The sequence below is a fragment of the Alligator mississippiensis genome, chromosome 2 (genome assembly GCF_030867095.1).
Source record: "Alligator mississippiensis isolate rAllMis1 chromosome 2, rAllMis1, whole genome shotgun sequence".
Classification (NCBI taxonomy): Eukaryota; Metazoa; Chordata; order Crocodylia; family Alligatoridae; genus Alligator; species Alligator mississippiensis.
The window spans coordinates 234,040,901-234,065,678 of record NC_081825.1 but is presented as its reverse complement, the minus strand read 5'-3'; the positions used below and the strand labels follow the sequence as shown (position 1 = coordinate 234,065,678).

At 44.9% G+C, this 24,778-nt stretch overlaps 1 protein-coding gene across 2 annotated transcripts in view; it reads left to right on the top strand.

Annotated features, from left to right (window-relative positions):
* The first annotated feature begins 275 nt into the window (after positions 1-275).
* The window catches only part of MAP3K9 (mitogen-activated protein kinase kinase kinase 9), a 106,161-nt gene continuing 81,658 nt past the window's right edge, over positions 276-24,778 (top strand). For both annotated transcript variants that reach the window (XM_059722913.1, XM_006267945.4), the window contains exons 1-2: positions 276-797; positions 7,022-7,435. In XM_059722913.1, the coding sequence (XP_059578896.1) occupies positions 461-797; positions 7,022-7,435 (751 nt within the window). In that variant the 5' untranslated portion in view covers positions 276-460. The remainder of the gene's footprint in view (positions 798-7,021; positions 7,436-24,778) is intronic.

Sequence of the window (24,778 nt, the reverse complement as noted above, 5' to 3'; positions counted from 1 at the left end):
CCATTGAGGGGGCGGGGCCTCGGACAAGGCACCGCTGGCCAATGAGAAAGGAGAGCTGACGGGGCGGGGGCCAATTGGGAGGCCGCCGGTGAGCGCGAGCGAGCTGGGAGAGACGCGCAGGGGGCGGGATCGCCCCCGCGGCAGGGGGCGTGGCCAAGGGGGCGAGGCTCTGCAATCAGGTAGAGCAGGGCGGTGAGGGACGGCGCGGACAGCCAATGAGAAGGGGGCGAAGGCGGGGCGCAGTCACCGCCCCCTCTTTCCCCGGGCACGTCAGGTGGCTCGGGATGCGCGGCGGCGCTGAGGCGGCGCTTGGTGCTGCGTCCCCCCAAGCCGGCTCGCGCGGGGCTGAGGCGCCCCCCGGCCCCGGGAGGCGCCCCCGCGCCCGGCTGCATGAACAATAGGCGGCGGCTCCCGGCTGCAGTGGCTCCGGCGGCCGCGCGCCCTATGGAGCAACCGCGCCATGGAGCCCTGGGCAGCGCGCAGCCCGCCGGCCGGGGCCGGGGCCGCGGTCGAGGCGGAGGCGGGCGAGGACGAGGGCGGCGGCGCGGGGCCGCTGTGGACGGCCGTGTTCGAGTACGAGGCGTGCGGCGAGGACGAGCTGAGCCTGCGGCCGGGCGACGTGGTGCAGGTGCTGTCCCGGGACTCGCACGTGTCCGGCGACGAAGGCTGGTGGACGGGCCAGATCGACCAGCGCGTCGGCATCTTCCCCAGTAACTACGTGAGCAGCAGCAGCCTCCACCGCCACGGCGCCGACCCAGAGCTGCGGCCCCGCTACCCGCCGCCCCCCGCCATCCAGCGTAAGGGGGCTGGGGGGGCTTCCCTCTGCCCTGATCCCCAGCTCGGCTCCTGGCTCAGGCGCCTCCAGGTCACCGGGCTGATCTTGGGGTGACATTAGCGGGTGGACTGGGACGGACCCCTTCTCCTCCCCCAGCTCCCGGTGGCATCCGAGCTGGGATTTGGCCTGTCGCACTGGGGACCTCAGTGGTACGGAGCCAGTGGGAGAATTGGTGGCCGGTGCCACTGCAGCTGGGCTGCCGGGCTGCCCCCACCACCCCTTCCACCCCAGAGCTGCTGGGCCATCCCCACTGTCTCCTACATACCACCTTGCTTTTCTTCTTGCCCCAGGCACCCTGTTTCCTTCTCCACCTTGTCCTCCAGTTCTGTCTCTTGTGTTGACAATGTTATAAATAGGTAGATGAGTAAGGGAAGAGCTTGCTTTGGTGGGAATAGCCTAGATTGCTACAGTGCCGATGAATTAGGTTCTGTGTCCCTCAGCTTTTGCTCCGGCAACTTGTTTCAAGAGGGGGGTGCATTGATGTGTCGTGAATAAAGGCACAGGGCTTTGCAGGCCCCGGGTCTTTACTCGGTCAGGTGTTTCTGCCTGCACGCCCCAGGCAGGAGAGCGCTGGGAGCACACCAGTTAATTCGTACTGGAAATGTCAGTGCACTGTTAATGCTTGCTCCATAGGGTCTTTCATCCCACCTGACTGTAAAGGTGTTAACAGTGAAGTATCTGGCTGTGCTGACTTGTGTTACCAACCTACTTTTTATTACTTGAAATGCCTAAGATTGAATTCTGCCCTAAAAACCTACCATGCCACTGTTGAAGTCAGTTGCTTGGGTCCAGTTATGTAAGGGCCCCTGCCTCGTGGCCGTTTGGGAGCTCACTGACTTGAATGGCACTTTGAAGGTGTTGGTATAGGTCTAACTGCAGGTTTGTGGCCTTTATTGACTTTGTAGTGTAAAGCCATTTCAGCCTCTCTCAACCAATTGACTGCCAGCTCCAGCTGTGAAAAGCAAAATATTCCAGAATGTTGCTGTCACATCATATGCCTGCTGTTCTCCCTGGCCTTTAGTCCATGGTCAGAAATCAAAGCTAGTAATAGAATGTTCTTTTTAAAAACCTACTTTTGGTTGAGGAAAGTCTTGTATGTGTGAGACTGTTCTGTAGAAAGGAAACAGGGTAAGAGCCGTGTTGCATCTGCTATTATAGGCAGGCATGCACCTTCAAAGAGGATAAGCAAAATGACTTTCATTATGCCCATGGGTACCCAAAAGCACATAGGTGGGATTAAATACTGCTTCCTTTTGCCTATGGGAGAGTCCTGGCTTTATTAGCATGAAAGGGCATTCACTGTTCAGATCCTGAAAGCTGTGTGTTTGACAGTGACTCTGCTTTCATCTCCTGAGACACTGGCTTAGTCTCCTTGTCAAGGGTGAGGGAAAAACCATGTAGTGAGTAGTGTTATTTGGGTTTGAGGGAGATTCCAGAGAGAAGCCCTCTCCAAATCCTAGAGCCATTTCTGCTTCTCAGAGGCTGCAAAAGTCCTGGTGTCCTAATCACTGCCCCTCTTTTTTAATAGAAATTTATGTACCAGTGGATCTCCAACCCCTCTCCTCTTTCTGTGCATGCTGGTGCTCAAAGAGCTGTTGTGGAATATACTCCTTTCAGTAGCTCTGAATCATGTCCATCCATTTATATAACACCACTTCATTGCCATTGCTATCTGGAGTCTCTTTACACTTGCTGATGTTAGGCCAAGATTTGCTTCTGTGTATTAGATGTTTTTTTATGCTGCAGTAGCTTACTACCAAGAAGTGATGCAATTTGATCAGGCTGTGTGGGATCATTTGTGAGAACTGTAGCTACTTTTGAATTAGGTTTGAAGGTTCACTGTGACAGAAGTTTACCTTCTAACATAGGAGTCTAAAGGAAATCATTTCCCCTTAGTGTTGCTGGCATTGTAGAGGTATCCAGAGAGTTAATTGTCTGGTTGCCTTTGTCCATGTCTGTGCTACTTCCTTGCTGAGTTTGTGACACAGAGGTCCTGGGCTCTTTGGGAACTCTGGGAAATGTTCTGTGATATTCTATGTCCACTTATGTTGCTATGTGAATAGTGAACTCTCTTGTATTGGGAACATGGAGTGGCAACATTATCAATAGGCAAATAAGTAAAGAAAGAGCTTATTTTCGTTGGAATAACCTGGACAGTAGTAGGCAGTATCCTCCACCACGTGACCTTTGTACTTCAATCTTAATTTGGAGAAACTGCCTAAAGAAGTGAGCTCAGAACTTGAACTCTTCTTTCCCTTAATTTATGGTGTCATTTTTGATAGCTGTCAACAGAGGTGCTGGTTGCAGTCCCATGAACCGTTATTCATTAGGAGTTAAACCGAGCAGTTGGTTTTACATAGGGTAATAAACATACATCAAGTCTGTCATTGTCGGTCTGGGCTGAGTTTGAACCAGTGACTTGCAGGCTCTATTATGTGTTACCAACCCTGGTAGGAATCAATATCCCTTTCATCAACTTCATTTTAATTTATTTCTGTTTTAATTCTCTTATTGCCTTGGGAATTATATATGGTTAAAAGGTGCTAATGTTTCACTTCACTTTTACAGTTAGCTAGAATGTATCTCTATCAAGCTAAATATTAAATTAAAAGTTATGTTAGTACCTCTAGCAAAGTTTCATGAGTAGCTTTTATTCACTTGTTCAGTGATGTGTGCTAATTAAGACCAAACCAGTGGTCTTTTTAAGTGTCATTGTGAAAGATGAACATTTAGTCAGACATGATTTTCCTTGTTTGGCTAATTTCTTCCAAAGGTTATCTCTGTTCTCAGAGTGAAACATGATACAAATGTGGCAATTCTGTCTTTTCACGCCCTTGCAGAGAATCTGTCAAACTCTAGATTTTTTTTTTAATAGCTGCTGTCTGCCTCCTGTCCATAGCAGTGTCTTCTATCTTGCTTGTGTATTTTTTCTTTTTTTGTGTGTATTATATAGAATACATGGACTATGTAGAGTATGAGTTTTTTGTTTGTTTGTTTTTTAAAATAAAGGTAGAACTATAGGAATTTTGTTTTCCTTCACTCCTGCTCTTGTATCACTAATCAGATAAAATGCAGTCCTTGAGGAGCTGTCCATTCAGCACCCATGGGTCAGAACCATCCTTTTTCATTGGAATGTAGGAGTATATGTTGGTATCCAAACTGCCTGATCAGTTTCTTTGACCAGTTAATATCAGAGCCAGTTTGAATTAATTATTCCTTTCTGCAGCTTTTTTGAACCCATCGACCAAATCACTTATGGAAAAATCCTACCATCAGTATCACCACTAGCACTTTCAGTGAGTTGAATTTTTGATTCTGTAAAACTGATGTTTTAGTACCATATCTACCACTACTGTATGTTTTAATTTGGTTTTCTCTCATTAAATTGGGCTATGGGAACATTATGCCTTTCCTGGAATTTCAGTTGTAAAAAAGTGGTGGTAGAAGGCAACTATTCTGTTTTGGATTTTCTGCCAGGAAGAAATGCCAGGGTAGTAATGACCTACTGCACAGCTATTAGAAGTGCATCTTGCATGCTTGTAGTGATAATATAGGCCCTGATCAGTGTATTTTTTCCCTTGTTGTATGCTTGATTTAATTTAGAAGTGTCAAGATACAGAACTATGTTTTTTTCAGTTGCATGTAAATCAGTGCTAGAATATCACAGAGCCATTACCATTGCAGAACCATGATAACCTCTCTGTGATTATAAGAAAGAACCTGTAAACTCCAATTTCCTAGTCCTGTTTTAAAGGGTTGCTAGGTAGAGATGGTCTACACAAGTGCTTTTCAATATCTGAGTGGCTGGGGGCCTCATGTCACATGGCAACTTCCCCCACTAATTCACCATGCCAGTGCTGCTGTGCCACATGATTACTTCCGCCGTGCTGCATGGTGGGCACCCTGCTGTACTGTGATGATGCCCCCGTGCCGCACTATGCCATGTAAAGTCCCCCTGAGCCACCTTACCACAGGCTCCTTCAGCCCTACAGTGTGGCTCCTAGGAATGGGGGCAGGAAGCCTAAGCTGGAGGATGGATGGGGACCCCAGAGACTCAAGTGGTAGCAGCTGCTGGAACAGTGGGGGAAGTGGCATCCAGACTAGGAGCTTGGGGCCACAGGGTACTTCCTTGGGGGCTGCATGTCTACACCTTTGCAGTGACAGACAAATATAGCTTGGGTTTTCTCTTCAAGCCTTTATTTTTCTGGACTGTGAAGTATCCTTCCATCATCTTTTGGCAAAGTTGCAGGAAGCAAACTAGAAGGTTGCATGGGGTGAGAAGGACAGTGGAACATTAGGAAGAAGATCTTGTATGCATCTGAAATGTAGAGAGTCAGCAGCATTGGCAGCATTTTGCTGAGGAAGTTTGCAGCATATTTGTATTATGGTTGCATCTAATCCATGCTTTGTTAATTAGTTTTTTGACAGACATAAGTCAAGCCAAACTGAAAACAAATCTAATTTCTGGGCTTTTAAAATTCTGGTTTCACTTGGTAGTCACTAAACTTAGAGCTAACATGTGGAAGTGCTTGCAGTTATTGGGATCAGGGAAAGTTCTTACTAGCCTCATATGATTGTGCTACTTACTGCCTGTACTCCATCCAGCTTTGGGACCTTTTCAGTTAGGAACCTCTGTAAACAAAATTTTAGTTATGTTGTCTTTCCTCAAGTCCTCCTACCCCTCCACTCTGTGGTCAATTTCTTTTGAATTTAGTTTTGTGTACCTAGCTGCTGCAGGACCAGCCTAGAATAACACAGGGATGTGAATACATACCCACTAAGAGCAGGTCTGCTTTCTTTTCTATAATGGATCTGAGGAAAAGGATTTGACTCAAGTTAGTTAATAGCAAACTTGGTATTCCATTTCCTCCGAAGTTTTCTTATGTGGAATTTCAAATACTGGAAAAATTTAATGCTTTATAATACATATCTCTTTTTAAATCCTTTACTTTCTTTATGGCAATAATTGGTAATCTGTATAGCAGTGGGTAGATAGCATCAGTTGAGTCCTACTGGGAATGGGACCTACCAGCAGTGCAGAGCAGGTGAAGTCAAGGTATGTTCACAGGTAAATCATGTGTGTAGGGTTTTTTGTTTAACATACAATGTACTAGCCATCATGCAACACTCCTTTTGGCTATCTATAAGCATAAACTGTGCACTGTTGTAGTGGCTTCTTCTTCCCCCTGGCCTCCCCCCTTCCCCACCCCCCAACCCCTTGGGCTCCAGATGCTGGTTTATCTGCTAAATTCAGTTTTGGGAATCTGTGAATTATTGGGCAATCCCATGTAACTACCAGTCTACTGAGGTAGTTTATAAAATTTAAGGTATTGAGTAAAGAAACTTTTAAAAATTATGACATTCTGCTTTTCTAATTATTTCTGTCTGGTTTTTTTAATTATTTCTGTTAAATGTTTGCTATGTATTCATCCAAACATAACTTTTCCCATTACCAACTCTGTGCATTCAATGCATCGTTTACATATATACCTGTTTGTCACTTAATCCCGAGTAATATCAGAACTTGGCTGACAATTTTGCTGACATATAAGATAGCCCTGCAAAACTATGGAATTGTGGGAGAGCAAACTGGAGTCTAACAGGAATGAAAACACATCTGTGGCAATTGAAAAGTAAATGTGCTCAATGATCAAATGCAAGAAAAAGAGCTCTTTTTTTCATTTGTTTTTCACCTTACAAGTCAGTGTTATAATTGATGTATATTAGGCCCCCAGTATGTGACAGGAATGTATAACCTTTGCCCTCCCTCTGCCCCTGCCACTCATGATATGTAATTAACACCACAAATAGACTGTATTCTGTGATATACTGTAGCTATCTTACCAGCAGTGTATCACACACTTCTCAGGTGAAGTCCAACAAAACTCATATGAAAGTGGAATATACTTTCACCAAAGTATACAAAAAGGTTCTGAAAAAAAAAATGCTAGACCCTTGATGGTTTCTTAGTTAGCAGCAAAGATATACAAAACTGTCTTCTCATTTAGATTGTTTAGGGGTGAATCTAGTGAATGCTTCATTTATGGCTTTTAATATGGGTTTACTTATTTTGTAAGGGTATCATTAGGCATCACAGATTTTTATAATGCAGTTATGGTTGAGGCTGAATAATCTGTCCCAATAATTTAAAATTTACTTTTTTTCCCTTCTCCCATCTTTTTCTAGTACTGGAGATTGACTTCTCAGAGCTGGTTTTGGAAGAAATCATTGGCATCGGAGGCTTTGGAAAAGTCTATCGAGCTATTTGGGGAGGCGTTGAGGTTGCTGTCAAGGCAGCTCGCTATGACCCTGATGAGGACATCAGTGTGACCATTGAGAATGTCCGCCAAGAGGCCAAGCTCTTTGCCATGTTAAAGCATCCCAATATCATTGCCCTCAGGGGGGTGTGTCTGAGGGAGCCCAACTTCTGCTTGATCATGGAATTTGCCCGTGGAGGGTCACTAAATAGGGTGCTGTCAGGTAAAAGGATTCCCCCAGACATACTAGTGAACTGGGCTGTTCAGATTGCCAGGGGAATGAACTACTTGCACGACGAGGCAATTGTTCCTGTTATCCACCGTGACCTCAAGTCCAGCAACAGTAAGTACTATACTTTGAGAGGTCAGCATATTGAGATGGGGTTTCAAAGGGAAGTATCAGTCTAAGATCCTTTGTGAACCACTGTATCTTCTAGTGCAATCCCCAGATCAAGTGTTACAAGGAAGTTTAGTTCTTGTCAAGATGGCAATAAGTCTGTTATAGAATTATTTTCCAGAGGGAATGTGTGAACAGTTTTGCTTTGCATGCATCTATGAAGTTGGCTGCATGCAGTAAATTTGCAAAATCCTCCAGTAGTTTGAGGCCTGGAGTATGGTGTGTTTCGGTAGTAGGTTAAGGTAATTTAATGTGTATACTATAGTTATGCCACCTTAAGTGAATATTTATTGTTACTTCAGTCTATATCAGTGTGTAGAAAAATCCAACTGAACTTAAAATGCCAATGAACCCTGCCTCTCATTGTTAAGATAATGAGTCTAGTTGAACCTAAGGGTAGTGTTCCTCAGATTAAATAATTTTTGTGTAAACATTGATATACTGAATCAAACCTGTTCCATTTAGTCCAGTGTTGCATCACATTTGACAACTGTGGGAAAAACTGCCCTCAGCCTCAAGTTTTCTGATACCTCATCAGGGCTAATTTTGACTGCAGTATTAGTTTAAGCATAACTTTGAGTATTGCTTATAATATGATTCCCGTGCACTTTCAAGTTTCTAACTTGAATTTAGGGGTGCTTTAATTTAAACTGGAGCTAGCACATCTTTTGAGGGATGTGTGCAGAAGTTTGAGTGCTGCTCGTGCTGGAATTAGCAATGCTTTGCAGCTCTTTTGTAGTGTTGCTGCTCTTCCTCATGCGAATGCTGCAGCAAAGAGAACTTCATAGTTAGTTTTAGGTTTAAGCTCGGAAGCATAATGTTTCTTCCAGGATTTGTTAACATAAACTATAACACTAGATAGTCTCTTTATAAAGAATCCATTTTGGACTCTTTCTTTTTTTGCCTCCTTGAAATGCCATAGTAATGAGTTATACAGCTAAATTAATAATTGTATGACAGAGTGTTTTGTTTTTTAATCATTGTCACCAAATAAATTGCACTGAATTTGCCCTTGGTCTGGTGTTTTGAGACATGCAGAAAAGAAGTTCCTAATTTGTCTTCTCTGCTGTTGATTATTTTATATATAGGTATTGTCCCCCCTTTTTTCTCTCTCTCTTCTAAGGTAGACAATTTTAATTTTTATAGTAAAAATATTCCCTCTTCTTGGTGAACATGTTTAGCATGTATTTCATGTTTTTAGCCTGGTGCTTACTAATTTTTTTTTTTTTTTTGGTGTTTGGTTTTCCCCAATTAAAAAAGGAAAAAACCTCACCATTGGCTTATAACACAAGGAAGCAATGAAACTTCATCACTCAATATTTGCAAAACACGATAATTCAAAAGTTCAAAAGAGCCTAAAAAACATTGACTCTTCCCCGCCCCCCCACCATGCCTTTTTGCTTTACCTTTAATTTGCTCAGTCTAAAATTTACTTAAAGCATTTCTAGATATACAAGAAGGGAAGCACCTCAACCATGCATGGACAGCTACCCAGCTAGAGGGATAGAAAAGCAAAATGTCATAGTCTAACTGTACCCAGTTAGACACCATCCATGTTGTGAACAGCAAGAGTAAATGTTTCCTGTCAAAATAAATCAGCAGTGTTTAACTTCTATTCTGCTGCAGATTAAGTTATTCAAGATAAGGAGCTTGCTATGTATGCTGTCACAATCCACGCTCTCTTTTGGAAGAAAGCAACATATAAAAAGAAGAGAAGGCAGAGTGGGGAAATTTGGGCAAGGCTAAAGACAGAAGAACATTTAAGTGTCATTGTTGAGAGCAGGGAGGCTAAAAATTCATTAATGTGTAGTAGTTACTGCACATTTAACTTAGTACTTGCTTAATGAAGTACTAAATGTTCAGTAACTACAGTTATTGTGCAGTAGTGGAGTACACAGGGGTTTTTTTGTAATGCTTACTGCACAGTAGCCTAATAACACTGTGCAGTAGCATATTAGCACAGTTTTTTTGATTGGCATGCTACTGGGCAGTTATTAGTCTACTGCGCAGTAAGCATCTTGTGTAGATGCACCCAGTGTTTAGCCATGGCACATGGTCCTGCTGAGAAAAATGCCGTTAAAGACTGAAGTGCTAAGGATGTCTTCAGAAGGAGTAGGGAAATGCCAGGAAAGCGAATTTCTGTTGTAACCCAGCAAGAACATCAGACAGTAGTAACACAGCTGTAAAACAAGCAAAATGTTGTGCAAGGAGTTTTGGTTTGTTTCAAGTAAGCAGCTTTTATTTGTTTCCCTCCAGTTTAGATGTACAAAAAACCATAAGAGTGGTAATGCAGATAAAGCCTTGGCGCTTGCTGTTTACAGAAGCTTGTGTGCTTATTTTCTAGCTTATCTATCCAAATAGAAACTCTGCTTTGTATGGTGTGAATTAGGGTTGCTGCTTATGTCAAGAACTTGTTTGCATGTGTACTCTGCTGTCTGGATATGTAACTAAAATGCTTATTCCCAGAAATATTTGGCATCAAAGACATAAGTCGGATTGGTGACTTTATTGCAAATCTGTGATGTTCTCTTCACTCAGTGATACATATATGATTTTGTGAAGATTGCGCCTTTAGGAAGAATTCATGTTTGAGTAAGTACTGTGGGCAGATAGCTTTTAAAAATTTAAGAGGTATAGAATATTTAATTTCTACCTTTCCAGCCCTGTGGGCCAGATGATGGTGCAGGGCCAGTTTGTGGGCCAGATTGGACCCCACACACCAGGATGAGGCCTGTGTGCCTGGATTGGGCCCTATGCGGCCTCAACTAACCACTGTGTCCTAGGACTGGGTCCTTCCCTGCCTCTGCCCAGTCCCTTATGCCAGGATTGGGGCCCTGTGTCATGTCTGGCCCCAGGACCATTGGTAATTCTCACCTCCTTCCCGCATTGCCCTGGTTTAGAATATTGGCAAATCTTTTCTTTGGAAGCATAGTTGGTAAGTACTGAAGAGACTGTCTTTCAGAATAGGAGTGTTATTCTGTGCCCTGTAAATGTTTTGAGAAGATTGGATTTTGACTTCTTTGGGAATATAATTCCATCTTGAAGTGGGCCTGAATTTACAGGTTACAGGAGCTGTCCATTTCTGAATATCTTGGCTGTTCATTTGGAGTATGCAAAACAGATTTTAACCACCCTCCCTGCTCCTTAACAAGCAGGGTAGGCACCATTCCTTATTTTTACTTCCCATATAGCAAAGCTCCAGCTCTCCCCTACATTTTCCTTCCCCATTCTGTTCTCTTAACTTCCTGAAACTTGACCTTCTTGGATACATATCTGGTGAGGAGAGGAAAAGCACTCTGTAACACTGATGCCCATTTTAAGTAGCTTTCACCTGACAGCTTTGGTTGCTTTGTAATCTATGTTATAAAACAAGCCTAATCTTTTATGGGGATCATTTTTTGAGTTTGGGCTACATTTTGGAGACATGTTAAAGTTCTGCTACCAAGCTACTTCTGGCTCATCTGCAGTAGGTCAAACTTGAAATCTACTTTGCCAGCTTCCACTTTTTCCTTCATTTGGATGAATGTGCCTGTTGTTTAACAACAGCTTTTAATGCAATTTATGTCTGCACATGGAAGGGAGAACATAATCCAGTGTCTCCTTAGTAGAAAAGTCAGGATGGATGTTTTGGTCTGGTATGTGAATAGATGTGGTTCCTCTTTGTGTACTACATCTTGTTCCAAAGAGGCTCAGAATTTACCCAGAATAAGGAATTAAACTTTGCTGCTTACCACTCCTGACTTCTACCCCTTCTCTGTGTCTAATGGAGTATTGAAATTAGCATGGGTGCTTTTGTTTACTTCTCTGTTTGTACATCAGCCTTCAAGATGCAAACACAGCTCTAGGAACAATGCCAGTTAAGTGGTGCTGCAGAGAGGCAGCAGGGGATACTAGCACTTGTTTGACTGTTTCAGCAAAATGTGGCTTTCTTTTCAATGCATTGTGGGATGTGCTTTCCAGATGCATCTCATCTAAGATATTAAAGCACTTCACAAAAGTCACTATCTTCATTTTAGAAAGTAGGACTAAAGCACAGAGGACTAAAGCACTATCTTCATTTAGAAAGTAGGACTAAGCACATAATCAAGGTCACACAGTGGGACAGAACGAGAGAAAGCCTGAGTATTGTGACTCAGACCTGTGTGTTCATCAGGAGATATTTTCTTTTCAGTTCTTGAATCCAAAAGAGATTCCTCACTACTTTATTTTTAAAGCATCAAACTAAGTCTGAAATACCCATCTTCAAAACTGCAGCTTTCAGAAGACTTCCCACGATTGTCAAATCTATGGGTATTTCATGTATAGAATTTCTTTTTCCCGAAATTTCCAAATAAAACTGACTGTCACTCAGAACATGTGTCCCAGTAATTTAAAACATTCCATAAATAAAACAGGTGCCAAGAATAGAAACTTTATTTCTAGGTAATTAGTTCAAATACAGCCCAAGGGTACCAAGAATGAAATTTGCTGCTCTCTAAGGGTCTGTACAAAATAGTCGTCTAAATCAATTTTCCAGTTTTCTGGTGTTAGCTTGACACATTGACCCTGATGATAGCCTCAGCACAGGGGAAAAGTAACAAATAGAAGTAGAAACTATATCATCCCCCAGCCATTCTACAGATGGCTCCATTCAGGGCATGATTAAGACTCATTGGTAGAGCAATGTGGAGGTTTGCATTGTCACTTCCTGTAGTTTTACATAAACAGATGAATAAATTTTCCCAGGCTTCTGATGAAAGATGCCAGAACACCATTGATCTCTGCTGTCAATACACCTTAACAAAATCAGTGTTTTTATACAAGGAGAGTTGAGGCTATTTGATGGTTTTACATGACCATCTGAGTCTATGGTTCTGGTCTCAGTCTGTCTCCCAAAAGTAGGGGAAGAGATAGGAATGTTAACTTCTATCCAGTAGGTTTGGGTGGTTAAAGTATACCTCTTCTTGCAGATCCTGTGGGTGTGCAGGGATGACTCATCACTTCTGGCTCAGTTCATAAAGCTGAGTATAGCCTTTGTACTATGGTTGAAATCATGGGAGAAACTTTTAGATATGTCTGATCATCTTGAAAAATGTTGTAGGCTTTTTTGTGTGTTGCAGCATGGTGGGGATTGCCATTTTCCGTTTACGTGGTTCATCCATGCATGGTATCATATCATTAGTAATATGCAGGGTACAATGGTCTCTCTTCTATGCTCTACTCTATTGGAAGAAGTCTTTACTGTCCACACAGTGATCAGTCAATCAGTTGCAATATGGAGTATGGATTATGAGGAATGCTATTCCTGTTTAAAAAAAGCCAGTAAATAGGAAAAGTTTCACTCGGGGCCTTCACCTTGGCTATTCCTTTGTTTATTCTTCTTTGATTGTTTGAACTAGTGGCATTTCTTGTGCCTCTGAGACAAGGCAGATACTTTAATGTTTTCAGTATTACTGTTTTTGAAGAGTAATGTCTTAATCAGGGGTGCCTTGATAGAGATTTTGATAACTGATATCGATAGCTGATTTTTAAGGAGATGACATATCAGCTGATACGGATCTGATTTCCAATTTATCTCCATGCAGCTGGTAAGTCTGTTGTGGTGGATGGGAAGAGGAGCAGATCAATGCTCCTGTGATGAGGAAGGCAGTGGGGCAGGGGCAGGCACTGCCCAGCTGGGGCAGGGTGGAGCATGGGACAGAGCCACAGCTTGTCTGTGGGGGGTGCGGTGGCTCCCGCTGCTGTGCACAACCTGGAAGGGCATGGGGAGTGTATGTGCACCGGATTTGCGCAGGGGGTGGGCTTCGTCTGCAGGCTGTGGCTGTGCCAGGCTCTTTCCAGGCATGGGGACTGCACTTGGGGCTGTGCTTCTGGCATGTGGGGGTTGCACTCAGGGCGGGCAACAGTGGCCCTGGGAGGGGCGTTTTGGGGGGGGCTGCAGCCACCCCAAATTTTGCTGTAGCCCCCTTCCAGTGCTGCCACTGCCTGCTCTGAGCACAACTCCCATGTGCCAGGAGCACAGACCCCATGCTCCAGAAAGAGCCTGACACAGCCCCAGCCTGGCTGGGCACTGCTTACCTCAGCCCCTGCCCCACTCCCTCCCTCACCGCAGGGGCCTTGATCTGGCCCCCCCTCCCCTAAATGCCCCTTCCCTCCCATTTCTCCCCTCCCTGTCTACCACAACAGGCTTTATCAGTTGCATGCAGATCTCCAAGCTGCCGGGCTGTGGTCCTCACCGCTTACATGCTGCACTGCAGCTGCGCGCATTCATGGGCATTTATTGGCCATGTTATCAGCCACATCAGGCCGATTTCTGATGCAGTCAATTCTAATATAATAAAAGGGTTTGTCTGTAATGCTTCTGGCCAACTGTGCATGCACCTCCGAGAGGGCAGGCAGTGATTGGCTAGGTGGCCTGGGCTGCGCAGGCCAAAGTTTGTGCCACTGCTGGGGAAGTTTGGCAGTGGAGAACACACCCCAGCCACCCAAGCAGCGGGGCTTCCCCCTTGCCTTCTTGCTTGAAGGTGAAGGTGGGGATCACAGTGGCAGCCCAGCCTGGACCCCCCCCGAACAGTTGGCAGGAAGGGGGAGGCAGCAGGGAGGGAGGGGGGCAGGCGGATATGGGCCAAGTGGAGCCAGAGGAGGGGTGCAGCGGGGTCGTACCTGAAGCAGTGTGGGGGGGAGGGGGGGAGCAAGGTCGGACCTGAAGCAGTGGTGGGGGGAACGGGGCTGGATCAAAGTAGGGGAGGGGAGCAGGGTCAGATCTGAAGCACTGGGAAGGAGTGGAGGTAGAGCAGGGCTGATGAGGAGTGGCGGGGCAGGGGGAAAGGGAGAGCACGGGGCCTAACGCAGGGCTCTGCCCCTACCCTACCCCGCCGCTGCCATCTTTCTTGATGGGCAATTTGCTAATTTTCTTTATATCAGTGCTGATCCGATATTGGACTGATATATTGGTGCACCTCTAGCCTTAATACAGTAGCTTTCCCGTGATCCAGGGGATGTTAACTCAATTTTGAAAGCTGTTCTGGTTAAATATTAAAATGCTAATTCATATGTTAGCTATAAATTTTATATTCCAAATGCAGAGTCCGTATGGGAGTAGTTCTATACTCATACAAATAATTTGAGGAAAACTAGCTAACGATAAAACAAAATTTAGCAAACAGAAGGTCTGATTTTTCTGAGCAAAAATAAAATCCTTTTGCAGAAGGTCCATTATTCCTTTTTGTATTAAAGTTGTATTTTCAAACCTATCTGATTTTTTTTTTTTTTATTTTTTTTTATGTAGTACTTACTTTTGTAACATCTTTCCTCATTGAATCTCGATACTTTCCATACTTACGTCTCACAGTAGTATGCAATGCAGAAGTGCCAGTTGACAGATGTGAAAACAGGGCCAGAAACTAATTGGATTGACTAAGATCACCCAGAAAGTTTATCTATTGATATGCTCATTCACTATCTGAACAATTGTGGCAAAACAGGAGGCAGCATACCTCCTTGGTCTCCTGAATTTTCTCTGCAGTGAAGGTTTTCACAGGGTTATTTGTGTTCTAACACTGTGGCATTAAGTTGAATTTGGGAGTTTTCTGCCAGCAGTTTTCTTTGTTTGTACATCACCAAACAAATCCTTTTAACATTTAAACGCATGGAAATAGGAAACAACTGAAAAATCCACAGATCAGAGGAAACTTTCGTTCTAATAATCGTCAAGGAAGCTCTCTGAAATTGGATACATTTATCCTGAATGAGGAAGTCAGCTTTAGGTGGTAGTTCCCATATTTGCTCAGAACAAGAAAAGCATCCACAGAATAGGGAAGCTATTTCTTTTTGATTACATTCAATTTGATTGTGTTCCAAGGGCACAGAGCATGATTTAGCTTCTCTCTCCTGGAGTCATCTTTATTCCTTAGTTTAATATTTATCTAGGTTGCACTGATTCACTCTGGTAAGTTTTTGGAAAGCAGATTGGGTTTCTCAGTATTGCCAAATTAATAATGATGAAGCAGTGATAAACTAAATCTATCTAAAGTCTCTAGGCCAGACTCTTGACAAACAGACAAAGATAGGAAATAGATGGAAGAAGCAGAAAGAAGGTAAGGGGAAAAAAATAATTCATTAGAGCAGGGGTTTTCAACCTTTTTTAATAAGTGTACCCGCGGCAGCTGGACATGGAGCGGTGGGGTGGGGTAGGGGAGCATGTTTCATGGCTGGATGTAGAATGATGGCAGCACAGGGTGGTGGATGGCAGCCATGGCTTACCGCTGCCACATACAAACTTCCTCCGGCTGGGCGGCACCTGTGCGGCCCGCAGAGGGGCACTGCTGCCCTCGCCCGGCCCCTGCCCTGCTCCTGGGAGGTGGCAGTACGGGGTTGTGGGTGGCAGTACTTCATTACCACCCACCCGCATGTACCCCTTAGGGCAGGGGCAGGCAATTATTTCGGGCATAGAGCTGCTTATTGATTTTTGGCAAGCTGTCAAGGGCTGCATTGGTAGCCCCACTCCTTGACAGGTGCCCTGCCCCCTCATCACCATCTTGTGACTGGAAATTCTGCCTCTAACCCCTGACCTTTGCCACCAGAAGTCCCTCCCCTTGCCCCCAGAAATATTCCTTTCAGCAAGGGGTTTTGCCATCTTAGAACCAGAAAAATACCAAATCTATATTCTAAAAATTGAACATCTACCCTATTCATTAATTTGAGTTAAAAAATATTTTTGTCCTGATTTATATGCTTTTGTGTAGTGTACATAGAGGTGATTGCACAGTAGCTTAAAATGAAGTCTTACGCTTATATATTGTCGAGGGGTTGGGCGGCATGGAGGAGTGGGTATAGGTTTTGGGGGGCTGTTGTTACTTCTGCCCAGTAACTGGCCACTACTGCACATGGGGTGATGGCATCGCATGGTGAAGGGCAGCAACCATAGGTTTGTTGCTGTTGCTGGTGGAGATGTTCCTTTCTTTTTTGCCAATGGTATGTGTGTGAAATGGCCAAAAAAGACCAGCTTTCAGCAGCAAAAAAGGGTGGTCTTGCATTGGCCATGCTACTTATCTGCTCTCCCTGCTGCAGGAACTTGTGCAGGGGATATGAGAGACAGGAGGGGAGGTGCCCTCCCTCATTCCATTCCAGTACTTCTAGTAGCGTCTGGGACTCATGCCCCACTTGCTTCCTTATATTACTGATGGGGTGTAGCATAGTAGCCCAGGCTACTGTTTATTGTGTTAACAACTAGAAACTTATGCATCCTGTTGTTTCTGGACTCCAGAGGTCAGTCAGTGAGCAATTCAGTTACCAGGATGTAAAGAATTGTAAGAGAAATGGTATGTTAAATGTGTCCAGTGGCCTAATTTTCTGAGATATGAGAGCAGCTTTAGCTTTGTTAATCTGAGATCTCATTGGGGTGTAGAAGAGAGATTGTGCAATGCTGTCAGTCACCAGTATAAAGCTAGAGTTTACAGAAATAGATATCACAGAGACAGCTGGGAGGGTTATATTACAATTATCTCATTACCATTAAGAAAACACCCCTTGCACAGTGTTACTTTAATTTTAAAATATGGGTTTACGACACTATTCTGGATGCCACTGTGTGATAACTGGGTGGTATATGATGAACTGTCATATAGTGGAGCAGTAAGACACAATGACACATGAAAATAGTGCTGTGGGGTAGGAGCCAAATGACCCTTCCAGCTCTTCTCTCTTCCTATATTCTGAGTACCCTTGTTCATTCTCTTGAATCAACATGTGATTTATATGCTTGTGTGAAAGATTGAGGGGGTAGGGAGAAGAGAGGAAAAATCCATTCCATTGTATTGGGATGCTTTTTGCTTCCCAGAATCCACTGTTTTTCTTTGTAATAGGTGGGAGTGTGGAGAGGTAATCTTATCAGATTGATGAATCCCAAAGCAGAGAGTAAGTAACAATCTCCTTTGTAGCGCATATCTTTGAGGAAAGAGTGGGGGAATTTATAAGTCTGTTCGCTGTAGTTTGGTCCATTGTGGAAATTTCACAAAGCCTCTTCATAGGCATTTTGCTTGATGTAATGAAATGTGCTGCTTTTGCTGTTTATAGTTTGTACTAAATATAACCTTGACTTTTTAAAACCAAGTTTTTGAGTGGCTTTTACAATTTCACAATTACCACAGAGGCTGTCTTTGGTGAAAGAACCCAAATACAGTGACCTTATACTACAGATAATTAGAGAGACTCTATATAGTAGAAATGCATGTTTAAAAAAACCAAAAAGCAACAATTTTACTTTGACTTCACCTTTATACTTCAATCTTGAGGCAGCTCCTTCTGAAGCTGCTGTGTCATAGTATATATAGAAGCCATTGTAATAAGCCTGTAAAACTATTACCTTCATAAAATCTCCTGAGAGAGATGATTAATGAAATATGATTCATGTGTTTCCACTTTCATATTCAGTTCTTTGTTGCCTGATACAGTGCTTACTCCTGACACAGCTGACACTTATGGCTTTTGCTATCTCAATTCCTATCTGTATCTTAACAATATCTTTACAGTATCTACGCTTTTAAATTGTTATGGTTTGGGGTAGCATTGAGCTTCTGGTTTGTAATTATTTTCCGTGAAGCACTTAACTGACTATGAAGAGTAGGCTAATCTGAGCCTAAACACGAAGGGTATTCTAAAGCAACTAGGTACCTGGGATTCAGTCTGAACCACACACGAGCAACTCCTTCTCTTTTTTTTTTTCTGGGAAGTTGAGTATTAAGTTGAGATGTATTTTGTATCAGACTGGTTGTTGGACTACTTTTTAGCTTGGCTAGGTGAAAGGGATCAAATCTAAATATATCATGGCTCTAGAGGCGTTCCATCCCCCATTATGCATTAGCTCTTTAGTGTTACTATGCAGTACAGCTTAAAATCCAAGAACTGCTGTGCTGTCACATCAATCACATCCTTCAGGCTGATAAAACAGGACATTTGGCCAGCTTCATGGCTTTCTGGACTCGCACACACCTGATAATTAAAATGCTTTTGCTTCCATGATGAAGCAGACATTTTCCTTTTTTAATATTGCTGAAGAGGTTGAGTGGAGAAGAGTATCTGCTAGCTGACTCAGCGCTCACACTGTGTTTTTGTTTTTTTTTTCTTTCCAACTTGAGGAATTTAGAAGGTGTCCAGTTAAATCCAGGCTGTACCAATGCCTAACCTTTTGGTCTAAATTCACGTCTGGTGGAAAATACAAGTCTACTGAAACCAATGGCATACTATGGGTGAAGGAAGTGTTGAAGGGGTCTTGTCCTCTAATGATAGAGCATCCATGTAGTGTGTGCATGGATAAGCCCAAACCTGGTTTAGGTCCAAGCCTGGTAATCACTTTTTATACTTTAAAGAATCTTTCTAAATGCAGGATCACAGAGAATAAATTGTTCAAAAGGGTCATTTAGATATTTCTGAAGCAAAATTATGCATGGTGATTGTCAAACGAGCTTTAGTTCAAGTGTCCCTGCTGCCATTTTTAAGCACAGGGAAACTGAGGCTAGAGACGGACATTACACACAAACCAGTTTAAGTGATCAGAAACTGGTTTAAACCTGTAACAGAACAGATGTTCAGTGCACATAAACCAATTTGAAAATGGCTAAAACCTGTTTGAGATAAACCTGATTGAATGTAGTATCAGCTTAACTGATTTGAGTCAAACCGATTGATGTAATTTCTGTCCCAGACCCCTTCCTAGTTTAACTTAAAACAGAGTCCCCCAGCATCCCAGATGCCTTTCAGCTCTGGGTGGTCCTCTCTGCTCCAGAGAGGTGGGCTGGTCCCTCCCCTCTGCTCCCTGACTGGAGCTCTGGCAGAGACAGCAGGCACAGCAGGATCTGCCTGGCTTACCTGGGCCCTGCCCTCCTCCCACTCCCTGCTCAAGCAGTGATTTTTTTTCCCCCCCTCCCCTCTCCCAGAGCACTGACCATAGCCAGCATGTAGTATGCTAGCTAATGCTGAGAGGTGTCTGTATAAGGCAGACAGGACAGTGTCTACTTAGGGCTTTTTGGAGCTAATCAGCAGGTCAGTTGGTAATGTCCCTCTGTTCTTTCCTTGGAAAAAGTTGTTTAAGAAGAGCTTGAACTAATGAGAGAGGCTTTTGTTTTCTTGATGGTGTATTCTCAACTCCCTGCTGGGGAATTGCTAAATGCAGTGGGCTCCTCCCTAATTGGAGCGGCCTGCCAGGGCCTGGCCATGCTCACCCTCAGCTCAGTTCTGTAGAAGGGAAGGGAGGGCTGCTCTAGGCCCCCTGGCTTCTGGTCTGAGACTGCAGGTATGTGCCTGCATTTCTCAGTCCAGAGAGGATGTCTGTCTGGTTACAAACTGATTCAGCCTAGCCAAGTTAGACTAACCTGCAAAGATGAAATCAATTCAGGCTCAGGCTTTTTGAATGTCTGTCCCTAGCCTGATACACAAGACACAGGAGGCTGCTGGAACATGACAGTTGCCGTGCACCAGCAGACTTGGTTAATCAAGTCTGCTCTGATGCATTGGAATTCCACTATGTCGGAGCAGCCTCCACGCTTGTCTGGGTCTCTGTTTGGGTCTTGTCTCCCTTGTCTGGGTCTCTATATCTCCTTCTCCCCTTCAACTTTGTAACTCCGTTTTAACATTTTAATATTATAAAAGCCTTTGTCTGTCTGTCTGTCTGTCTGCCCGTAACACTTTATTTGCACTCTGGTTGGCTGGCAGAAACAACCAATCAGAGTGTGAATACAGCGTTTGGACAAGAGGGACTTGGCCTGTGTGCCACGAGCGTTCAAATATTCCCACCAGTGGCTGTGCAATGATGTCGGCCAGTGCCTTCAGTACCCTCAGATGGAGCTCATCCGGGCCTGCTGACTTAAAGGCATCCAGTTCTTCCAAGTGATTCTGCACCATCTCAGGGTCTACACATGGTAGTCTGGTGCCTTGCTGCTGCCTCTCTACAACCCCAGTGAGAGACTTGTTTTCTCCCTCTCTTAGGAACACTGAGGCAAAGAACTCGTTGAGGAGTTCAGCCTTGTCCCCCCTGTCAGTCACCAATTGATTCTGCCCATTTAGTAGGGGTCCTATTCCTCCCTGGGCCTTCCTTTTACTCCCTATATATCTAAAAAACAATTTCTTGTTATCCTTTACTTGGGATGCCATCCCCAGCTCCATGGTAGCTTTGGCCCGTCTAACTGCCTCCCTACAAGCATGAGCAGAGGAGGTATACTCCTCTTTGGTGATCTCTCCGTGTTTCCACTTTTTATGTGCTTTTTATGTGAATGAGTTTTTATGAACTCATTCAGAGAGGCATGAGTATCGGTAGGCAGAAACCTACTTCTTCAAATGCCTACCTATTTCATCATAGGTGGATAAATGCTCATTCCTCTCTGACCCAGCTAGTCTCTAAAGGTGCCAACCAGCCCTACCTTCTGCCTGTCAGGTGTTTACTATATCTATGTCTTCTTAATACTACAGCTTCCATCACTGAGAAATATCAACTCCAAATATGATGTATATTGCTCATTGACATAGAGCGCAACCCCTCCCCCTTTCTTCCCCACTCTGTCCTTTCTGTACAGTTTATAACCCTCAATATGTACTGCCCAGTCATGGGAAGAATCCCACCAGGTTTCTGTTAGCCCTACTAAGTCATAGGTGTTTTCTGCAAGCAGGAGTGCTAGTTCATCCTGCTTGCTCCCCATGCTCCTAGCATTAGTATATAGGCACTTGAGCCCTGTGACTGGCGCCTTTGCTGCCCCCCAGCTCTGGTTCCCAAAGGGCCCCTTATTGCTTACCTGTGCTGTACTGCTGGCCGCCCCATGGATTGCAGGTTCCCGATATTCTCCTTCTTCAGGCTGGGCTGTCCTTGTGGGTGCCACATGGTTTGGTGGTCCATGGCTTCCCCCGCCCTCATCTTCCCTTCCCCCTGACGAGCCTAGTTTAAAGCCCGCCGGAGGCGATCCGCCAACCTAGAAGAGAACACACGCTTACCTTTGGGGGACAGGTGAAGCCCATCCCAACTGAGCATGTACCTTGTCGTGATGTGCGGGTCATTGTCAAGGAAGCCGAAGCCTGTCAAGGAAGCCGAAGCCTGACGTTAATAATGTTATTTCTGTTCTTAACAGTTGATGTGCGGGTCATTGTCAAGGAAGCCAAAGCCTGTAAAGGACCCGTGATGTGCGGGTCATTGTCAAGGAAGCTGAAGCCTGTCAAGGAAGCTGAAGCCTAACGTTAATAACGTTATTTCTGTTCTTAACAGTTCCTTAAAAGTTCTAGGTCATCTGGCCAGCTTTCTAGTTCTGGAACCACTTTCAGAAGAGTCATTTCAGCTTGCTTATGTTTTATGTAATCTGAAAGGGAGGTGCCATTTATTGTATGGTGTCCTCTTATGTTGCGTGTCAAGAAACTTCCTTGTAAACCATAGAAAATACTGTAATAGACTAGCTCAGTGTTTAGCAGCTTCAACTTTCTATGTGGTTTCTCAGTCCTCTCTTGTTCCGTCTGACTTGTTGCTGGGGAAAACCATCTCTTCACTTACTCCAGTGCAAACCTGTAGTACAGTTTTTTTATCCTAGTTGTAGTTCTAAGCCCAGAGCACATTCCCTTGGCATTGAGGGAAAACACAAAGTGCTCCCCTTATCCCACTCAACTCCAAGGTTTTACAAAGACAAAGAAGGCAGAAGTGATTCTACTTCATGCCTTGTAGCTGTACTCTGTTTCCTCAGCATGCATCCTGGAACCTGGCTCCTGTTGCTGCGTGCTGCTCATCTGGTGGCACATCTGGTGACTCTCACCACTGCTCCTGCTGCTCATCTGGGAGGACATGGCGGGGTGGGGGAGGGCATGTGCCCTTGCATCTGTACAGGCTAGGTAGGTTGCAGCTGCAGGCTGGGGCCAGGGGCTGTGCAGTGCTTGGGCAGGTGGTGGTGGCTCTGGGAGAGGGGCTACTGGGGGGCTGCAGCCACCCTAAATTTTACCATAGCCCCCCTGCAGCCCCTTCCAGTGCCACCTCCGCCCTGCTCTGACCTGCACAGATCCAGGGGCACATGTGCTTCTGGATGAGTGGTGGGAGCAGAGGCAGGAGCCGCCAGACAGTTGGCACACAGCGGCAGGATCTGCCCCCCCTCCCTCCCACCTCCTAGAAGAGCCACGGCTCCCTACTGTGCCTGCTCCGCCCTGGCAGGGCAGTGCCTACCCCAGCCCCAGCCCTGTTTCCTCCCTTACCATGGGTGGGCGTTGATCTGCCCCCTACCCCCCTTCCCTCCCCTTCCCCTTTCACCACAACAGCCTTACCAGCTGAACTCAGCTGTATTGGAAATCAGATGGGTATTGGCCGATGTGCCTCCTTAAAAATTGGCTCTCTGTATTTGCCTCCAAAATGTCTATATCAGTGCACCCCTAGTTTGATTATTGCTGAGCTATTTGTATTGGAAACCTGCATAATGCAAAAATATTCAAATGGCCAGAATTTCACTCAGAAGTGTCACCAAGCTTCCCATTATATTGTCTACCTGCACCGAATGTTTCAACTGCTTGCATGAAGGGGAACTTATTTCATAGATTTCATAGACATAAGGACTGGAAGGGACCTCGGAAAATCATAGAGTCCAGTCACCTGCCTCAGGAAAGTCAGCTAGGGTCAAAGGATCCCAGCAAGATAAACGTAAAATGCCTCTTAAAGGAGTCCAGAGTAGGTGCTTGCACCACCTCTGGTGGCAGTGTATTCCAGGCGTTGGGGGCTCGGACAGTAAAGAAGTTTTTCCTTATGTCCAGCCTGAAACGGTCTTGGAGGAGTTTGTGACTGTTTGACCTTGTTATCCCTTGGGGCTCTGGTGAACAGGCATTCCCCCAGATCCTGATGCACACTCCTTGTATATACTTATAGGCAGCCACCAGGTCCCCCCTGAGCCTGCGCTTTTCTAGGCTGAAGAGTTCCATGGCTCTCAGCCTCTCATCATAAGGCCTGTTCTCCTGCCCTCTGACCATGTGCATGGCTCTCTTCTGGATTCTCTCAAGCTTCTCCACATCCTTTTTAAATTGTAGAGCCCAGAATTGGATGCAGTACTCCAGCTGTGGCCTCACCAAGACCAATTACAGCAGGAGGATGACATCCTGGGATTTGCTTGAGAAGCATCTGTGGATGCAAGCCAGAGTGTTGCTCGCTTTACCAGCTGTGACATTGCATTGGTGGCTCATATTCATCTTGTGGCCTATCATGACCCCCAAGTCCCTTTTGGCTGTGGTGCTAGCAAGCATAGCACTGCCAAACCTATAAGTGTGCTGCAGGTTTTTTTCCCCAAGGTGGAGTATCTTGCATTTTTTAGTGTTGAACACCATCAGGTTTTTGTCCGCCCATTTTCTGAGCCTGTCTAGGTCAGCCTGGATCACCATCCTGTCCTCGGGCATGGACACTTTACCCCAAAGTTTGGTGTTTTCAGAGAACTTGGCCAGTCTACTTCTGATGCCAATGTTCACATCATTAATAAAGATGTTAAAGAATATAGGCCCAAGGATGGAGCGTTGGGGGACCCCACTGGTCACGGCGCACCACAAGGATTTACTTCTGTTGACTACCACTCTCTGGGTCTGACCTCAGAGCCAATTCCCCAGCCATCAGACTGTGATGCAGCCAAGGCTGCAGTTGGCCAATTTTTCCATGAGATGATCATGGGACACCAGATCAAAGGCTTTTTTTAAAATCAGGATGTATGATGTCAATTTATTCTCCCGTGTCCAGGTGATATATCACCTGGTCATAGAAGGAGATGAGATTGGTCAGGCAAGACCTACCGGCAACAAACCCATGCTAGCTATCCCTCAAGATGTTGCCATCAGCCATTTTATCAAGAATGGTCTCTTTGATAATTTTTTCCAAGGTCTTCCCTGGGATAGAGGTCAGGCTGATAGGCCTGTAGTTCCCCAGATCTACTTTCCTCCCTTTCTTGAAGATAGGCAACACATTGGCCTTCTTCTAGTCTTCGGGCACTTCACCTGAGTGCCATGAATTCTCAAAGATCTGTACCAGTGGCTGAGCTATGATGCTTCCCAGCTTCTTAAGTACCCTGGGGTGTAAACTGCCTGGGCCGGCTGACTTGAAGGTGTCCAGCCTCTCAAGGTGTTCCTTCACATGGTCTACATTGATGAAGGGTAACAATTCTCTCTCACCCTGACTGTCCCGTACTGTATTGAGCAGGGCCATCCCTTGGGGCTGGTGAAAAACTGACGCAAAATACCCATTAAGTGGGTTGGCTTTTTCCTGGGTGTTGGTTGTCAGCTGTCCCATATGGTTTAGCAGGGGTCCAATGTTACCCTTGCTTTTTCTCC